An 18,386-nucleotide genomic window follows, 5' to 3' on the forward strand; every position below is an offset into this window, starting at 1 on the left:
AAATTAGTAACACTCCACCCCTCCATATCCCTGAGCACTTACTCAGTGTTTTTTCTGTGCTGAACGTGGTAGCAGCTTAATACCTGAAGTCACGGTTTTGTTGAAGAAACTTTTATTTTTATTTTTATTTTTTCTACTATTTGTACACATCCCTTTCCCCCTTCCAAAAGGCAGGGTCAGGGATCGTGCAGCTGCTGATAGCAGCACGGGCGTGTCGGGCCTTTCTGAAAGAGCTCCCTCACAGCCCTCACATCCTCCTGCACTGGCTAGCCGGGGCTTACTGAAAAGCCCCGTCGGAGCCTCCGCACGTCTGCGGGAGTAAGGTATGTGAAACGGGGCGGTCAGCTCCCGCTGCCGCCCCGACGTGTGGGGACATAGTGCTTGGTGACGGCAGAGGGATTGTTACGCGGCTCTCCCCTCTCAGCCTCCGGCAGGTACCGCGGCTCTCCCCGCTCAGGCGCCCGCACGTTCGACCGCAGTTCTCCCCGCTCAGGCGCCCGCACGGTCGGCCACAGACCTCCGTGCAGGCACCGCGGCTCTCCCCGTTCAGGCGCCCGCACGGTCGGCCACAGACCTCCGTGCGGGCACCGCGGCTCTCCCCGCTCAGGCGCCCGCACGTTCGGCCACAGACCTCCGTGCAGGCACCGCTGATCGATTCTTACAGGCCGCCGCCCGCCGCAGCGCTACCTTGATTAGCTGACGCCGCTATTATACACGAGGCCACCGCTGGGACACACGAGGCACATAGCGCTCTACGATACCCGCTGGGGGCCCACACGCTGCGCTGCCGCTGTAATAAGCTAAAAGAGCAGGCAGCCATTACAGGGGGGACAATAATAATGTCGCAGAGAAATACTGCAGCAGCAGAGGAGATTGTTACAGTATAATCAGTGAAAGTTGTACCAGCACGGTGATTATATGTATAAGTTAGCAGGGCAGACATTTTTAACATGCTTCCTGTGTTTTCCTGCTGTGATTCCAGAACGTTCCTGCCTTACATCTCTACACCACCGGAAGGCGCAGGGGTGTTAGTGGGAATTTGGGATCAAATTTCTTAGTACTGGCCACGTGTATTGCACTGGGCCAGATATATATACAGAGCCACCTTATTGCTATTTTACTGAGTCGTGCAGGTGTCTGTTTTTTGTGTATTGTATTGTCTGTCGCCATGAGTAAGGCACCAGCAAAAACGAAAAAGCATATTTGCAAAGTATGTGGCAGTGTGTTACCGGATGCATCTACCACATGTAACGTATGTTTTGTGGATTCCGTTCAGAATACCATTTCTGCTCCGGTTTTGCAACCAATTTCCTCACCGGACCCTCCGTGGGGTATGTTAGTAAATGTACTGGAGAAATTTCAGACAGAAATGACCGCTGCTCGTCTGGAGCGAGAAACGTTAAGATCTGAGTCTAGGGTGAGACCGCCAGAACTACCGGAGGCGTCTCAGCCTTGCGTACGGTCCAAATCCATTTTGGGCAAACGGGATAATTTTCATATGTCTTATGATTTTCCAGTGTCTGCTATGTTGCATTCTGACGATTCCATCCCAGACCTCACGGAACACGATGAGGGGGAGGAGGGCGAAGTGGAGTCAGATGGCGAGGATGTTAACAGTTCCGGCATTGATGATCTCATCAGAGCGGTACGGCAGTCGCTAAGGTTTCCTGAAGCTGAGCAGCCTCTCACCAATGATCAGGTCGTATTTACTAAACGACGGAAGACGCCAGTAAGTTTTCCTGTGTCGGATTCTCTAAATCAGATGTTAGTAGAAACAAGACAGAATCCAGATAAACGGTTTTCTATACCTCGCAGATTTAAGTCTAGTTATCCGTTTCCAGACTCGGTAACGTGTACATGGGAGAATCCACCAATAGTTGATTCTTCAGTGTCAAAGCTTACCAAGAAATTAACCATACCAGTGCCATCAGCTACTACGCTTAAAGAGCCTTCAGATCGCAAGTTAGAAACTATGCTAAAATCCATGTATGTAGCAGCAGGTGTGATGCTAAGACCTGGATTGGTTGGCATTTGGGTCACTAAGGCGCTCATAATATGGCTTACAGAACTCAAATCTGCTTTACATGACGAAAACCTGATAATTCAGGTAAATCAAATGATTGAGGCTGTAGAGTATCTCTGTACAGCGTCTACTGACGTCTGTCAGCTCACTTCTCGTATTTCATCTTCGCTAGTTACGGCACGAAGAGCACTCTACCTGCGTACTTATCAAGCGGAGGCAGAGGTCAAACGAAGTATAGAGGCGTTGCCTTACGATGGCAAGAAGTTGTTTGGTCCAGAATTGGACGCATGGATTAAGGAGGCTACGGGAGGTAAGTCTGTGTTCTTACCAGTGCCTCCACCTGCGCCAAGAAGAAGGTACGCTGGACCTTCGTTCAAATCCTTTAGATCTCAGCCCTTTCGAGGACGTGGCAGAGGATCAGCCACGCCTGCTAGACGTGGTCGAGGACGTGGTTTCCATCAAACCAACACAACTCGCCAAGACGCTAAGGTTACCGACAAGCCAGTGGCATGACGGCCTACCAGCCCATCTCGGTTCTCCAACTGTGGGAGCACGCCTTCAGACGTTCCATGGGGCGTGGTTCCACACATCCGCGGAGGGCTGGATTCGCAATTTAGTGTTAAAAGGTTACAAAATAGAGTTCGACTGTCTGCCGCCTCTGCGGTTTTTCAAGACAGGCTTGCCTCTGTCGGACGACAAGAGGACAGTTTTGCAAATTGCCATTCAGTCCTTACTGGATTCGGCAGTGTTGATTCCGGTCCCTGTACACCAACAGGGTCAGGGTTATTATTCAAGTCTATTTGTGGTCCCGAAGCCGGATGGCTCAGTCAGACCAATATTGAACTTAAAGGGCCTCAATCAGTACGTAACTTACTACAGATTCAAAATGGAGTCTCTACGGTCGGTGATTGCGGGGTTAGAGACCAAGGAATTTATGATTGCGCTAGACCTCAAGGATGCGTACTTACACATTCCAATTTGGCAGCCTCATCAGAAATTCTTACGATTTGCAATACGCCAGAACCATTACCAGTTTCAGGCTCTGCCGTTTGGCCTGTCATCAGCGCCTCGGGTATTCACCAAAGTAATGTCTGTGATGATAGCTCACCTCAGATCCCTGGGAGTGACAATAGTTCCGTATTTAGACGATCTGCTCATCAAAGCTCCGTCTCCACAGATACTTACCCAACATGCGCTGCTAACTTACAATGTACTGGTTCACCACGGTTGGATTGTAAATTTCAAGAAATCACATCTGATTCCGTCTCAACGCCTTCAGTTCCTAGGTATGATTCTCGATACGGTCAATCAAAGGATTTACCTACCACAACAAAAAGTACAAATGCTACGCCATCTAGTACAATTAGTACTCAAACCACGCACAGTGTCGGTACACTTGTGCATTCGCCTGTTAGGCACAATGGTGGCAGCTTTCGAGGCGCTTCAGTTCGGAAGATTTCACTCTCGTCCATTTCAGCTGAACGTGCTTGCCCAGTGGTCGGGCTCGCATCTGCAGATTCACCACAGAGTGAGGTTGTCACCAATAGCAAGAGTTTCTCTGCTATGGTGGCTCAAGGAACACAATTTAACCGCAGGAAGACGGTTCGGAGTTTGCAATTGGATAATTCTAACTACGGACGCCAGTCTCAGAGGTTGGGGAGCGGTAATTCAAAATTGTCAGCTCCAGGGTCTCTGGGCGGATCACGAGAAATTGCTGTCTATAAATGTTCTAGAACTCCGCGCAATTTACAATGCGCTACGACAAGCAGTGCACATGATTCGCTCTCAGCCTGTCCAAGTGCAGTCAGACAATGCGACGGCGGTCGCATACATCAACAAACAAGGAGGAACGAGAAGCCGCATGGCAATGCGGGAAGTAGCTCGAATCCTCAATTGGGCGGAATGCCACCAGGTGATATTGTCGGCCGTGTTCATTCCGGGAGTGGACAACTGGGAAGCGGATTATCTCAGTCGTCGGGATTTTCACCCAGGCGAATGGTCATTAAATCCAGAAGTGTTTCACATGTTGGTTCAGCGATGGGGTTATCCTCAGGTGGACCTGATGGCATCTCGACACAATCATCAAACGCCCCAGTATGTGTCCAGAACAAGAGATCCAAAGGCAGTCGCGGTGGATGCTCTCACTGTCGCGTGGCCGTACAGTCTTGTGTATCTGTTTCCACCGTTTCCGCTGCTCCCTCTGGTGCTAAAACGGATCAAAAGAGAGTCGCTCACAGTCATACTAGTGGCGCCTCATTGGCCTCGGAGAGCTTGGTTCTCGGATCTTCGAGGATTACTCGCAGACGATCCGTGGCCGCTCCCGATACGTCCAGACCTGTTACAACAGGGTCCGTTTCTTTACCCCGATTTAGCGCGGCTGCGTTTGACGGGGTGGCTGTTGAGACCGCCCTCTTAAGAAGAGAGGGCATTCCAGATTCAGTTATACCAACCATGTTACGAGCTAGAAAGCCGGTTACGGCAGCTCATTATTACAGAATATGGCGTGCCTATATAGGTTGGTGTGAAGCTCGGAAATTTCCGACATCAGCTTTCAAGTTATGCCGCCTTTTGTTGTTTCTACAAACAGGCTTAGATGGAGGATTGCGTTTATCTACACTAAAGGTTCAGGTATCTGCTTTGTCAATTTACTTTCAAAGACAATTGGCTCTATTGCCGTCTATACGCACTTTTCTCCAAGGTGTACTCAGGGTACAGCCTCCATTCATACCACCTACAGCGCCATGGGACTTGAATCTGGTTTTGGAGTTCTTACAGTCTTCATATTTTGAACCCTTACAACAAGTGGATATAAAGTTTCTCACTTGGAAAACAATTTTTCTCTTAGCCTTAGCTTCCGCAAGGCGTGTTTCGGATTTGGGTGCCTTGTCATGCAAGCCACCATATTTGGTGTTTCATGATGACAGAGCGGAACTTCGGACGAATCCCGCCTTCTTACCAAAGGTAGTGTCATCTTTTCACATCAATCAACCAATAGTAGTTCCTGTGTTGACAGCACATTCTGGAACTCTGGATGTGGTTCGCGCATTACGCGTTTATGTATCCCGAACGTCTTCAGTTCGTAAGACGGATACGTTATTTGTTCTCTATGATGCTGCCAAGATGGGTTGGCCAGCATCTAAACAAACTTTATCCAGATGGATAAAACTGACCATACGCCAGGCTTACCTTCATGCTAGGTTACAACCGCCTACGTCAGTAACCGCTCATTCCACACGTTCTGTGGGAACTTCATGGGCAGCTGGTCGTGGGGCTTCTGCGACGCAGCTTTGCCGGGCGGCTACATGGTCTTCCGTGCACACGTTTGTGCGCTTTTACAAGTTTGATACTTTTGCGGCATCAGCATCTAGCTTTGGCCGCCTAGTTTTACAAGTGCCAAACTGCTCTCCCGCCCACGGGGGAAGCTTTGGTACGTCCCAAGAGTACTCCAGTGACCCCTAGTGGATGATAAAGAAAATAGGATTTTGGTACTTACCAGGTAAATCCTTTTCTTTGAATCCATAGGGGGCACTGGACGCCCACCCAGAGCAGTTTTACCTACTTGTGGTTAGTTCTGAGGATCTTATGGTAACACACTTTCACCGGCTGGTTCAAGTTACAAGTGCTGGTTAGGGTGTCAACTGTTAGTTGTCAGTAACGTTATGTGTTAACTTCGTTATTGTCAGTTATGTTATATGTAATACTCCATTATTAACCTCTCTTAATTCCTGTTCGGCTCAGTAAAAAACACTGAGTAAGTGCTCAGGGATATGGAGGGGTGGAGTGTTACTAATTTGAATATTCAGTGCTGTTTCCTGCGGAAGCCCGTCCATATCCCCAAGAGTACTCCAGTGCCCCCTATGGATTCAAAGAAAAGGATTTACCTGGTAAGTACCAAAATCCTATTTTCGGCCCTATCCATTTTCTTTCAGAAACAATTGGCTGCCCTCCCTGAGGTTCAGTCTTTTTTGAGGGGCGTTCTGCACATCCAACCTCCCTTTGTACTCCATACGGCGCCTTGGGACCTTAACGTGGTGTTGCAGTTCGTCCAGTCGGATTGGTTTGAGCCTCTACAGGAGGTGGAGGTCAAATTTCTCACATGGAAGGCGGTCACTTTGTTGGCCTTAGCTTCTGCTAGACGTGTGTCCGAGCTGGGGGCTTTATCCTGTAAAAGCCCTTACTTGATCTTTCATGAAGATAGAGCTGAGCTCCGGACATGTCAGCAGTTTCTTCCAAAGGTTGTGTCGGCATTTCATATCAACCAACCTATTGTGGTGCCAGTGGCTACTGACTCCTCTATTACATCAAAGTCCTTGGATGTTGTAAGGGCTCTGAAAATTTATGTGAAGAGAACTTCTCGTCACAGAAAGTCAGACTCTGTTTGTCCTGTATGATCCCAAGAAGATTGGGTGTCCTGCTTCTAAGCAGACGATATCTCGCTGGATTAGGTTCACTATCCACCATGCTTATTCTATGGCAGGCTTGCCGGGTCCAAAATCTGTCAAGGCCCACTCTACTCGTAAGGTGGGGTCTTCCGGGGCGGCTGCCCGGGGTGTCTCGGCATTACAATTTTGCCGAGCTGCTACTTGGTCTGGGTCGAACACGTTTGCTAAGTTTTACAAGTTCGATACTTTGGCCTCTGATGATCTGAAGTTTGGTCAATCAGTTCTGCAGGAGCCTCCGCGCTCTCCCTTCCGTTCTGGGAGCTTTTGGTACATCACCATGGTATTAATGTGGACCCCAGCATCCTCTACGACGTAAGAGAAAATAGGATTTTAATTACCTACCTGTAAATCCTTTTCTCATAGTCCGTAGAGGATGCTGGGTGCCCGTCCAGCGCTTCGTTTTCCTGCACATGTTTTTTGATTCAGTACCACTTTGTTCTTAGCTGAGTACTGCATTGTTACTTGGTAAGTAATGTTTCAGCCGTTGCTGATGTTTCAAGCTAGTTGGCTTGGCGTGTCTTGTATGTGTGAGCCGGTGTGAATCTCACCACTATCTGTGTATAATCCTCCTCTCAAAGTATATCATCTCCTCGGGTACAGTTTCTGGACTGAGTCTGGTAGGAGGGGCATAGAGGAAGGAGCCAGCCCACACTCTAAAACTCTTGGGGTGCTAATGGCTCCTGGTGGACCCGTCTATACCCCATGGTACTAATTGGGACCCCAGCATCGTCTACGGACTACGAGAAAAGGATTTACCGGTAGGTAACCAAAATCCTATTTTTCCTCTGCGACCTGCAGAGTATTCTATGTGGACAGATTGGTGGCAGCTGAGGTCTATGTAGCAATGGGAATAGATGGAGCCATTTATACTGTAGTGCAGAGCGCATAGCACTGAGCTTATACTGTAGTGTGGAGCGCACAGCCCCGTGCTTGTACTGTAGTGTGGAGCGCACAGCCCCGTGCTTGTACTGTAGTGTGGAGCGCACAGCACTGAGCTTATACTGTAGTGTGGAGCGCACAGCACTGAGCTTATACTGTAGTGTAGAGCGCACAGCACTGAGCTTATACTGTAGTGTGGAGCGCACAGCCCCGTGCTTGTACTGTAGTGTGGAGTGCACGGCCCCGTGCTTGTACTGTAGTGTGGAGCGCACGGCCCCGTGCTTGTACTGTAGTGTGGAGCGCACAGCCCCGTGCTTGTACTGTAGTGTGGAGCGCACGGCCCCGTGCTTGTACTGTAGTGTGGAGCGCACAGCCCCGTGCTTGTACTGTAGTGTGGAGCGCACAGCACTGAGCTTATACTGTAGTGTGGAGCGCACAGCACTGAGCTTATACTGTAGTGTGGAGTGCACAGCACTGAGCTTATACTGTAGTGTGGAGCGCACAGCCCCGTGCTTGTACTGTAGTGCGGAGCGCACAGCCCCGTGCTTGTACTGTAGTGTGGAGTGCACGGCCCCGTGCTTGTACTGTAGTGTGGAGCGCACGGCCCCGTGCTTGTACTTTAGTGTGGAGCGCACGGCCCCGTGCTTGTACTTTAGTGTGGAGCGCACGGCCCCGTGCTTGTACTGTAGTGTGGAGCTAACAGCACTGAGCTTATACTGTAGTGTGGAGTGCACAGCCCCGTGCTTGTACTGTAGTGTGGAGCGCACAGCCCCGTGCTTGTACTGTAGTGTGGAGCGCACAGCACTGAGCTTATACTGTAGTGTGGAGCGCACAGCACTGAGCTTATACTGTAGTGTGGAGTGCACAGCACTGAGCTTATACTGTAGTGTGGAGCGCACAGCCCCGAGCTTATACTGTAGTGCGGAGCGCACAGCCCCGTGCTTGTACTGTAGTGTGGAGTGCACGGCCCCGTGCTTGTACTGTAGTGTGGAGCGCACAGCCCCGTGCTTGTACTTTAGTGTGGAGCGCACGGCCCCGTGCTTGTACTTTAGTGTGGAGCGCACGGCCCCGTGCTTGTACTGTAGTGTGGAGCTAACAGCACTGAGCTTATACTGTAGTGTGGAGTGCACAGCACTGCGCTTGTACTGTAGTGTGGAGTGCACAGCCCCGTGCTTGTACTGTAGTGTGGAGCGCACAGCCCCGTGCTTGTACTGTAGTGTGGAGCGCACAGCCCCGTGCTTGTACTGTAGTGTGGAGCGCACAGCCCCGTGCTTGTACTGTAGTGTGGAGCGCACAGCCCCGTGCCTGTACTGTAGTGTGGAGCGCACAGCCCCGTGCTTGTACTGTAGTGTGGAGCGCACAGCCCCGTGCTTGTACTGTAGTGTGGAGCGCACAGCCCCGTGCTTATACTGTAGTGTGGAGCGCACAGCCCCGTGCTTGTACTGTAGTGTGGACCAGTGCTTGTACTGTAGTGTGGAGTGCACAGTCCCGTGCTTGTACTGTAGTGTGGAGCGCACGGCCCCGTGCTTGTACTGTAGTGTGGAGCGCACAGCCCCGTGCCTGTACTGTAGTGTGGAGCGCACAGCCCCGTGCCTGTACTGTAGTGTGGAGCGCACAGCCCCGTGCCTGTACTGTAGTGTGGAGCCCACGGCCCCGTGCTTGTACTGTAGTGTGGAGCGCACAGCCCCGTGCCTGTACTGTAGTGTGGAGCGCACGGCCCCGTGTTTGTACTGTAGTGTGGAGCGCACAGCCCCGTGCTTGTACTGTAGTGTGGAGCGCACAGCCCCGTGCTTGTACTGTAGTGTGGAGCGCACAGCCCCGTGCCTGTACTGTAGTGTGGAGCGCACGGCCCCGTGCTTGTACTGTAGTGTGGAGCACACAGCCCCGTGCTTGTACTGTAGTGTGGAGCGCACAGCCCCGTGCCTGTACCGTAGTGTGGAGCGCACAGCTATATCCCTCACCTGTAGGCATATGACATGGGACGTTCTCCTCCGTCTCATGGTGAATGGACAGCCGCTGTTTGTCTCTTTGGAGCTGACACGCTGTAATCTCTGAAACTGGACACTAAGGAAAATGCTGTCTGTCCCCGGGATTCAGGCTGCGGTGACTGTACCCCCAGTCTCCCCGGGATTCAGGCTGCGGTGACTGTACCCCCAGTCTCCCCGGGATTCAGGCTGCGGTGACTGTACCCCCAGTCTCCCCGGGATTCAGGCTGCGGTGACTGTACCCCCAGTCTCCCCGGGATTCAGGCTGCGGTGTCTGTACCCCCAGTCTCCCCGGGATTCAGGCTGCGGTGTCTGTACCCCCAGTCTCCCCGGGATTCAGGCTGCGGTGACTGTACCCCCAGTCTCCCCGGGATTCAGGCTGCGGTGACTGTACCCCCAGTCTCCCCGGGATTCAGGCTGCGGTGACTGTATCCCCAGTCTCCCCGAGATTCAGGCTGCGGTGACTGTACCCCCAGTCTCCCCGAGATTCAGGCTGCGGTGACTGTACCCCCAGTCTCCCCGTGATTCAGGCTGCTCTGTCTTGTACCCCCAGTCTCCCCGGGATTCAGGCTGCGGTGTCTGTACCCCCAGTCTCCCCGGGATTCAGGCTGCGGTGACTGTACCCCCAGTCTCCCCGGGATTCAGGCTGCGGTGACTGTACCCCCAGTCTCCCCGGGATTCAGGCTGCGGTGTCTGTACCCCCAGTCTCCCCGAGATTCAGGCTGCGGTGACTGTACCCCCAGTCTGTCCCCGGGATTCAGGCTGCGGTGACTGTACCCCCAGTCTCCCCGGGATTCAGGCTGCGGTGACTGTACCCCCAGTCTCCCCGGGATTCAGGCTGCGGTGTCTGTACCCCCAGTCTCCCCGGGATTCAGGCTGCGGTGACTGTACCCCCAGTCTCCCCGGGATTCAGGCTGTGGTGACTGTACCCCCAGTCTCCCCGGGATTCAGGCTGCGGTGACTGTACCCCCAGTCTCCCCGAGATTCAGGCTGCGGTGACTGTACCCCCAGTCTCCCCGTGATTCAGGCTGCTCTGTCTTGTACCCCCAGTCTCCCCGGGATTCAGGCTGCGGTGACTGTACCCCCAGTCTCCCCGGGATTCAGGCTGCGGTGACTGTACCCCCAGTCTCCCCGGGATTCAGGCTGCGGTGTCTGTACCCCCAGTCTCCCCGGGATTCAGGCTGCGGTGACTGTACCCCCAGTCTCCCCGTGATTCAGGCTGCTCTGTCTTGTACCCCCAGTCTCCCCGGGATTCAGGCTGCGGTGTCTGTACCCCCAGTCTCCCCGGGATTCAGGCTGCGGTGACTGTACCCCCAGTCTCCCCGAGATTCAGGCTGCGGTGACTGTACCCCCAGTCTCCCCGAGATTCAGGCTGCGGTGACTGTACCCCCAGTCTCCCCGTGATTCAGGCTGCTCTGTCTTGTACCCCCAGTCTCCCCGGGATTCAGGCTGCGGTGTCTGTACCCCCAGTCTCCCCGGGATTCAGGCTGCGGTGACTGTACCCCCAGTCTCCCCGGGATTCAGGCTGCAGTGACTGTACCCCCAGTCTCCCCGGGATTCAGGCTGCGGTGTCTGTACCCCCAGTCTCCCCGAGATTCAGGCTGCGGTGTCTGTACCCCCAGTCTCCCCGAGATTCAGGCTGCGGTGACTGTACCCCCAGTCTCCCCGGGATTCAGGCTGCGGTGACTGTACCCCCAGTCTCCCCGGGATTCAGGCTGCGGTGTCTGTACCCCCAGTCTCCCCGGGATTCAGGCTGCGGTGTCTGTACCCCCAGTCTCCCCGGGATTCAGGCTGCTCTGTCTTGTACCCCCAGTCTCCCCGGGATTCAGGCTGCGGTGTCTGTACCCCCAGTCTCCCCGGGATTCAGGCTGCGGTGTCTGTACCCCCAGTCTCCCCGGGATTCAGGCTGCGGTGTCTGTACCCCCAGTCTGTCCCCGGGATTCAGGCTGCGGTGACTGTACCCCCAGTCTCCCCGGGATTCAGGCTGCGGTGTCTGTACCCCCAGTCTCCCCGGGATTCAGGCTGCTCTGTCTTGTACCCCCAGTCTCCCCGGGATTCAGGCTGCTCTGTCTTGTACCCCCAGTCTCCCCGGGATTCAGGCTGTGGTGACTGTCTCTGGGATTCAGGCTGCGGTGACTGTACCCCCAGTCTCCCCGGGATTCAGGCTGCGGTGACTGTACCCCCAGTCTCCCCGGGATTCAGGCTGCTCTGTCTTGTACCCCCAGTCTCCCCGGGATTCAGGCTGCTCTGTCTTGTACCCCCAGTCTCCCAGGGATTCAGGCTGTGGTGACTGTCTCTGGGATTCAGGCTGCGGTGACTGTACCCCCAGTCTCCCCGGGATTCAGGCTGCGGTGACTGTACCCCCAGTCTGTCCCCGGGATTCAGGCTGTGGTGACTGTACCCCCAGTCTCCCCGGGATTCAGGCTGTGGTGACTGTACCCCCAGTCTCCCCGGGATTCAGGCTGTGGTGACTGTACCCCCAGTCTCCCCGGGATTCAGGCTGCGGTGACTGTACCCCCAGTCTGTCCCCGGGATTCAGGCTGCGGTGACTGTACCCCCAGTCTCCCCGTGATTCAGGCTGCTCTGTCTTGTACCCCCAGTCTCCCCTTGATTCAGGCTGCTCTGTCTTGTACCCCCAGTCTCCCCGGGATTTAGGCTGTGGTTCGGTCACCACTCCGTGGTTCTATGACAGGATACGTGCGGCTTTGTGGAGGGGAGTGAGGCTGCTGCCAGATAGGGTTCCGCAGTGCTGGATGAGGGACTGAATCTGCATCTTGCTCCTCAGCGGACACATCTCTTCCAGTGCTCCAGACAGCTCCTCTGCAGTGAGACAGTCAGCATGCGTCTTGGTGTGTGTAGACAGTACATCTTCACACTGGGAAAGAGACAGAAGAGGCTGGTCACATACTTATAACGGGAGTCCTGGGGCTTGGTGAGAACCCACAGTGACTGTTCTGGTTTATTTCAGTCCTTTTGGAGAAACGCGCTAAATCATTTTCTCTGACGTCCTAAGTGGATGCTGGGGACTCCGTCAGGACCATGGGGATTAGCGGCTCCGCAGGAGACAGGGCACAAAAGTAAAAGCTTTAGGATCAGGTGGTGTGCACTGGCTCCTCCCCCTATGACCCTCCTCCAAGCCTCAGTTAGATTTTTGTGCCCGGCCGAGAAGGGTGCAATCTAGGTGGCTCTCCTAAAGAGCTGCTTAGAGTAAAAGTTTGTTAGGTTTTTTATTTTCAGTGAGTCCTGCTGGCAACAGGCTCACTGCTACGAGGGACTTAGGGGAGAGAAGTGAACTCACCTGCGTGCAGGATGGATTGGCTTCTTAGGCTACTGGACACCATTAGCTCCAGAGGGAGTCGGAACACAGGTCTCACCCTGGGGTTCGTCCCGGAGCCGCGCCGCCGACCCCCTTGCAGATGCTGAAAAGTGAAGAGGTCCAGAAACCGGCGGCAGAAGACTCTTCAGTCTTCATAAGGTAGCGCACAGCACTGCAGCTGTGCGCCATTGTTGTCAGCACACTTCATAGCAGCGGTCACTGAGGGTGCAGGGCGCTGGGGGGGGCGCCGTGGGCAACAATGATAGTACCTTATTCTGGCTAAAAATACATCACATATAGCCCCTGGGGGCTATATGGATGTATTGAACCCCTGCCAGGTCTCAGAAAAACGGGAGAAGAAGCCCGCCGAAAAGGGGGCGGGGCCTATTCTCCTCAGCACACAGCGCCATTTTCCCTCACAGAAATGCTGGTGGGAAGGCTCCCAGGCTCTCCCCTGCACTGCACTACAGAAACAGGGTTAAAACAGAGAGGGGGGGCACTTATTTGGCGATATGTATATATATATATATATTAAAATGCTATAAGGGAAAAACACTTATATAAAGGTTGTCCCTGTATAATTATAGCGTTTTTGGTGTGTGCTGGCAAACTCTCCCTCTGTCTCCCCAAAGGGCTAGTGGGGTCCTGTCCTCTATCAGAGCATTCCCTGTGTGTGTGCTGTGTGTCGGTACGTGTGTGTCGACATGTATGAGGACGATGTTGGTGAGGAGGCGGAGCAATTGCCTGAAATGGTGATGTCACTCTCTAGGGAGTCGACACCGGAATGGATGGCTTATTTAAGGAATTACGTGATAATGTCAACACGCTGCAAGGTCGGTTGACGACATGAGACGGCCGGCAAACAAATTAGTACCTGTCCAGGCGTCTCAAACACCGTCAGGGGCTGTAAAACGCTCATTTACCTCAGTCGGTCGACACAGACACGGACACTGACTCCAGTGTCGACGGTGAAGAAACAAACGTATTTTCCTTTAGGGCCACACGTTACATGTTAAGGGCAATGAAGGAGGTGTTACATATTTCTGATACTACAAGTACCACAAGAAGGGTATTATGTGGGGTGTGAAAAAACTACCTGTAGTTTTTCCTGAATCAGATAAATTAAATGAAGTGTGTGATGATGCGTGGGTTTCCCCCGATAGAAAAGTATTGGCGGTATACCCTTTCCCGCCAGAAGTTAGGGCGCGTTGGGAAACACCCTTTAGGGTGGATAAGGCGCTCACACGCTTATCAAAACAAGTGGCGGTACCGTCTCCAGATAGGGCCGCCCTCAAGGAGCCAGCTGAGAGGCTGGAAAATATCCTAAAAAGGTATATACACACATACTGGTGTTATACTGCGACCAGCGATCGCCTCAGCCTGGATGTGCAGCGCTGGGGTGGCTTGGTCGGATTCCCTGACTGAAAATATTGATACCCTTGACAGGGACAGTATTTTATTGACTATAGAGCATTTAAAGGATGCATTTCTATATATGCGAGATGCACAGAGGGATATTTGCACTCTGGCATCAAGAGTAAGTGCGATGTCCATATCTGCCAGAAGATGTTTATGGACACGACAGTGGTCAGGTGATGCAGATTCCAAACGGCACATGGAAGTATTGCCGTATAAAGGGGAGGAGTTATTTGGGGTCGGTCCATCGGACCTGGTGGCCTCGGCAACAGCTGGAAAATCCACCTTTTTTACCCCAAGTCACATCTCAGCAGAAAAAGACACCGTCTTTTCAGCCTCAGTCCTTTCGTCCCCATAAGGGCAAGCGGGCAAAAGGCCAGTCATATCTGCCCAGGGATAGAGGAAAGGGAAGAAGACTGCAGCAGGCAGCCCATTCCCAGGAACAGAAGCCCTCCACCGCTTCTGCCAAGTCCTCAGCATGACGCTGGGGCCGTACAAGCGGACTCAAGTGCGGTGGGGGGTCGTCTCAAGAGTTTCAGCGTGTAGTGGGCTCACTCGCAAGTGGACCCCTGGATCCTACAAGTAGTATCCCAGGGGTACAGATTGGAAATTCGAGACGTCTCCCCCTCGCAGGCTCCTGATGTCTGCTTTACCAACGTCTTCCTCCGACAGGGAGGCAGTATTGGAAACAATTCACAAGCTGTATTCCCAGCAGGTGATAATCAAAGTACCCCTCCTACAACAAGGAAAGGGGTATTATTCCACACTATATTGTGGTACTGAAGCCAGACGGCTCGGTAAGACCTATTCTAAATGGGAAATCTTTGAACACTTACATACAAAGGTTCAAATCAAGATGGAGTCACTCAGAGCAGTGATAGCGAACCAGGAAGAAGGGGACTATATGGTGTCCCTGGACATCAAGGATGCTTACCTCCATGTCCCAAATTGCCCTTCTCACCAAGGGTACCTCAGGTTCGTGGTACGGAACTGTCACTATCAGTTTCAGACGCTGCCGTTTGGATTGTCCACGGCACCCCGGGTCTTTACCAAAGTAATGGCCGAAATGATGATTCTTCTTCAAAGAAAAGGCGTCTTAATTATCCCTTACTTGGACGATCTCCTGATAAGGGCAAGGTCCAGAGAACAGTTGGAAGTCGGAGTAGCACTATCTCAAGTAGTTCTACGACAGCACGGGTGGATTCTAAATATCCAAAATCGCAGCCGTTTCCGACGACACGTCTGCTGTTCCTAGGGATGGTTCTGGACACAGTCCAGAAAAAGGTGTTTCTCCCGGAGGAGAAAGCCAGGGAGTTATCCGAGCTAGTCAGGAACCTCCTAAAACCAGGAAAAGTGTCAGTGCATCATTGCACAAGAGTCCTGGGAAAAATGGTGGCTTATTACGAAGCGATTCCATTCGGCAGATTCCACGCAAGAACTTTTCAGTGGGATCTGCTGGACAAATGGTCCGGATCGCATTTTCAGATGCATCAGCGGATAACCCTATCTCCAAGGACAAGGGTGTCTCTCCTGTGGTGGTTACAGAGCGCTCATCTTCTAGAGGGCCGCAGATTCGGCATTCAGGATTGGATGCTGGTGACCACGGAGGCCAGCCTGAGAGGCTGGGGAGCAGTCACACAGGGAAAAAATTTCCAGGGAGTGTGATCAAGTCTGGAGATTTTTCTCCACATAAATATACTGGAGCTAAGGGCAATTTACAATGCTCTAAGCTTAGCAAGACCTCTGCTTCAAGGTCAGCCGGTATTGATCCAGTGGGACAACATCACGGCAGTCGCCCACGTAAACAGACAGGGCGGCACAAGAAGCAGGAGGGCAATGGCAGAAACTGCAAGGATTTTTCGCTGGGCGGAAAATCATGTGATAGCACTGTCAGCAGTGTTCATTCCGGGAGTGGACAACTGGGAAGCAGACTTCCTCAGCAGGCACAACCTCCACCCGGGAGAGTGGGGACTTCATCGGGAAGTCTTCCACATGATTGTGAACCGTTGGAAAAGACCAAAGGTGGACATGATGGCGTCCCGCCTGAACAAAAAACTGGACAAGTATTGCGCCAGGTCAAAAGACCCTCAGGCAATAGCTGTGGACGTTCTGGTAACACCGTGGGTGTACCAGTCGGTGTATGTCTTCCCTCCTCTGCTTCTCATACCCAAGGTATTGAGAATTATAAGACGTAGAGGAGTAAGAACTATACTCGTGGCTCCGGATTGGCCAAGAAGGACTTGGTACCCGGAACTTCAAGAGATGCTCACAGAGGACTCATGGCCTCTGCCGCTAAGAAGGGACTTGCTTCAGCAAGTACCATGTCTGTTCCAAGACTTACCGCGGCTGCGTTTGACGGCATGGCGGTTGAACGTCGGATCCTAAGGGAAAAAGGCATTCCGGAAGAGGTCATTCCTACCCTGGTCAAAGCCAGGAAGGAGGTGACCGCACAACATTATCACCACATGTGGCGAAAATATGTTGCGTGGTGTGAGGCCAGGAAGGCCCCATGAAGAAATTTCAACTCGGTCGTTTCCTGCATTTCCTGCAAACAGGAGTGTCTATGGGCCTCAAATTGGGGTCCATTAAGGTTCAAATTTCGGCCCTGTCGATTTTCTTCCAGAAAGAATTGGCTTCAGTTCCTGAAGTCCAGAAGTTTGTCAAGGGAGTACTGCATATACAACCCCCTTTTGTGCCTCCAGGGGCACTGTGGGATCTCAACGTAGTTCTGGGATTCCTAAAATCACATTGGTTTAAACCGCTCAAATCTGTGGATTTTAAATATCTCACAGGGAAAGTGACCATGCTGTTGGCCCCGGCCTCGGCCAGGCGAGTGTCAGAATTGGCGGAGTTGTCTCAAAAAAGCCCATATCTGATTGTCCATTCGGACAGGGCAGAGCTGCGGACTCATCCCCAGTTTCTCCCTAAGGTGGTGTCAGTGTTTCACCTGAACCAGCTTATTGTGGTACCTGCGGCTACTAGGGACTTGGAGGACTCCAAGTTGCTAGATGTTGTCAGGGCCCTGAAAATATAGTTTCCAGGACGGCTGGAGTCAGGAAAACTGACTTGCTGTTATCCTGTATGCACCCAACAAACTGGGTGCTCTTGCTTCTAAGCAGACGATTGCTAGTTGGATGTGTAGTACAATTCAGCTTGCACATTCTGTGGCAGGCCTGCCACAGCCAAAATATGTAAATGCCCATTCCACAAGGAAGGTGGGCTCATCTTGGGCGGCTGCCCGAGGGGTCTCGGCTTTACAACTTTGCCGAGCTGATACTTGGTCAGGGGCACACCCTGACTGAGGAGGACCTGGAGTTCTCTCATTCTGTGCTGCAGAGTCATCCGCACTCTCCCGCCCGTTTGGGAGCTTTGGTATAATCCCCATGGTCCTGACGGAGTCCCCAGCATCCACTTAGGACGTCAGAGAAAATAAGAATTTACTTACCGATAATTCTATTTCTCGTAGTCCGTAGTGGATGCTGGGCGCCCATCCCAAGTGCGGATTGTCTGCAATACTTGTACATAGTTATTGTTACAAAAATCGGGTTATTACTGTTGTGAGCCATCTTTTCAGAGGCTCCGCTGTTATCATGCTGTTAACTGGGTTCAGATCACAAGTTGTACGGTGTGATTGGTGTGGCTGGTATGAGTCTTACCCGGGATTCAAAATCCTTCCTTATTGTGTACGCTCGTCCGGGCACAGTATCCTAACTGAGGCTTGGAGGAGGGTCATAGGGGGAGGAGCCAGTGCACACCACCTGATCCTAAAGCTTTTACTTTTGTGCCCTGTCTCCTGCGGAGCCGCTAATCCCCATGGTCCTGACGGAGTCCCCAGCATCCACTACGGACTACGAGAAATAGAATTATCGGTAAGTAAATTCTTATTATCGTTATTTATTCCCATAGCGCCGTCACATTACACAGCGCTGCTCATAGACCGTCCACTCATTCAAACCCATCCCGGCTCTACTGTTCTCAAGGGTTAAAGCACACAAGCTCCGCCCCTTCTGCACAACATCCGCCCACATTGTACTGACTATTCTGCTACCAGGTGGTTGCTAGCCGGACCTTTAATCAGGGACACTCCACAGTGTACGGTGCTGGAGGAATCCACACACTCCCACGAATAATCACCAAGGTCATGCACTCTTCTTACAGCTCCACCCCATACTATACAGTCTTACCTCCAATCCATTATCTCCTCCCAGACATCTCATCCATGACATCCCACTCTTCCTTTGCATCTCTTTCCCCTCCTGTCCTATCGGGGATGGAGTTCACAATGGCCCTCATGCCGAGTTGTTCGCTCGCTAGCTGCTTTTAGC

At 52.5% G+C, this 18,386-nt stretch overlaps 1 protein-coding gene across 1 annotated transcript in view; it reads right to left on the bottom strand.

Moving 5' to 3' along the window:
• The window catches only part of LOC134984583 (uncharacterized), a 146,448-nt gene that overhangs the window by 5,174 nt on the left and 122,888 nt on the right, over positions 1-18,386 (bottom strand). The window contains exons 11-12 of the mRNA XM_063950135.1: positions 12,027-12,204; positions 9,306-9,395 (exon numbers count right to left, since the gene is read on the bottom strand). Coding sequence (XP_063806205.1) covers positions 9,306-9,395; positions 12,027-12,204 — 268 coding nt within the window. The remainder of the gene's footprint in view (positions 1-9,305; positions 9,396-12,026; positions 12,205-18,386) is intronic.

The sequence above is a fragment of the Pseudophryne corroboree genome, assembly GCF_028390025.1.
Source record: "Pseudophryne corroboree isolate aPseCor3 chromosome 3 unlocalized genomic scaffold, aPseCor3.hap2 SUPER_3_unloc_67, whole genome shotgun sequence".
Classification (NCBI taxonomy): domain Eukaryota; kingdom Metazoa; phylum Chordata; class Amphibia; order Anura; family Myobatrachidae; genus Pseudophryne; species Pseudophryne corroboree.